The 1,387-nt window shown below is 37.3% G+C and overlaps 1 protein-coding gene across 1 annotated transcript; it reads left to right on the plus strand.

The window, feature by feature from the left end:
• Positions 1–52: 52 nt before the first annotated feature.
• Positions 53–859, plus strand: LOC121966467 (stonustoxin subunit alpha-like). Its single transcript, XM_042516558.1, has one exon. The coding sequence runs from the start codon at positions 53–55 to the stop codon at positions 674–676; it is 624 nt and encodes a 207-aa protein (XP_042372492.1). The 3' UTR covers positions 677–859.
• The last annotated feature ends 528 nt before the right edge of the window (positions 860–1,387 follow it).

Below are 1,387 nucleotides of genomic sequence, written 5' to 3' on the forward strand. Positions count from 1 at the left end.
TACAGACTCACCAAGACCAAAGACCGATTGTCTGTGGTACTTTGAGGACGTGATGGCGGCTGTGACGGCAGTCAGAGATAAAATGAAGGCGATTCTTACAGAGACGTGGCCTTCAGCGGAGCTCATGAACAGAGCCGAGTTCTTAGAATATTCACATCAAGTTACACTGGATCCAAACACGGCAAACAACTTTCTGGTTTTATCAGAGGGGAATAGAAAAATATCATTTCATACAAAAAATCAGCCATATTCTCGACATCCAGACAGATTCATTCACATACCTCAGATCTTGGGTAAAGATGGGATGACTGGACGTTGTTACTGGGAGGTGGAGATGAGCAGTAAAGCTGGAGTAGCAGTCGCTTACAAGAGTATCAGCAGATCAGGGGACTTTGACGCACACGTATTTGGATTCAATGAGAAGTCTTGGGCTTTAAATTGTGACAATGGTTATACCTTCAGACATGAAAGCCGCTCGCTCAGCATCTCAGGGCCTAAATCCTCCAGAATAGGAGTGTACCTGGACCACAGCGCAGGTATTCTGTCTTTCTACAGCGTCTCCAAAGCTCTGACTCTCCTCCACCGAGTCCAGACCACATTCACCGAGCCGCTCTACGCTGGACTTTTTCTTGGGGGTCCTAATGGAGACACTGCTGAGTTCTGTCAACTAAAGTAGTCAAGAGAGGCAGACGACTGGTTCAACGTTAAGTATTAGAGGCATCTGTTGGCAGAAATTGTATATAACATTCATAAATACTGTATATTTTCATGCGTTTATCATCACCAAAAGATAACAAATGTGTTTTCGTTACCTTTAACCCTTTGAAACCTCACTTTTCTTGTACTACTTTCCTTTGAACCCTCAGCAAATTTGTGCAATTTCTTAAAAAAAAAAAAAAAAAAAACATTGGAAAAATGTGATGAGCAACATTTTCATCATTTGGTGGTGGTCTTTATTTCTGTTTATCTCCTTTGTGTGACAAGTAAAACTACTTTATATTATTATTTAGTCGTCTGGATGCAATGCAAATGTTTTGTTTCTGTGAATGTGCAAATTTGTAAAAAGTCACAAGAACATGTTTTCTGAAGATGTAATTTCAGTGAGAGCCTTGCAGCACTGCAGAGATGTCTCCCAAAATTTTGTTAAAATAAGATGAGTTGTACATTTAATAAAAATGAATTTTCTAAATTCAAAGAATCAGATTTTGTTTGTTATTTTTTTGTGTCAAGAATATAATTCTTCTTATTATCCAGCTAACATATAAATTAAGGAGTAGAAAAGCCCAATTATTCACACACAAACCCTTCAAAACCTTTAAGTAAATTATTCAAATTTACATTTATATATAATGACAATATAATGTAATTAAATAAGCAAAATATAAAT

Source organism: Plectropomus leopardus, unplaced genomic scaffold, assembly GCF_008729295.1.
Source record: "Plectropomus leopardus isolate mb unplaced genomic scaffold, YSFRI_Pleo_2.0 unplaced_scaffold24704, whole genome shotgun sequence".
Lineage (NCBI taxonomy): Eukaryota > Metazoa > Chordata > Actinopteri > Perciformes > Serranidae > Plectropomus > Plectropomus leopardus.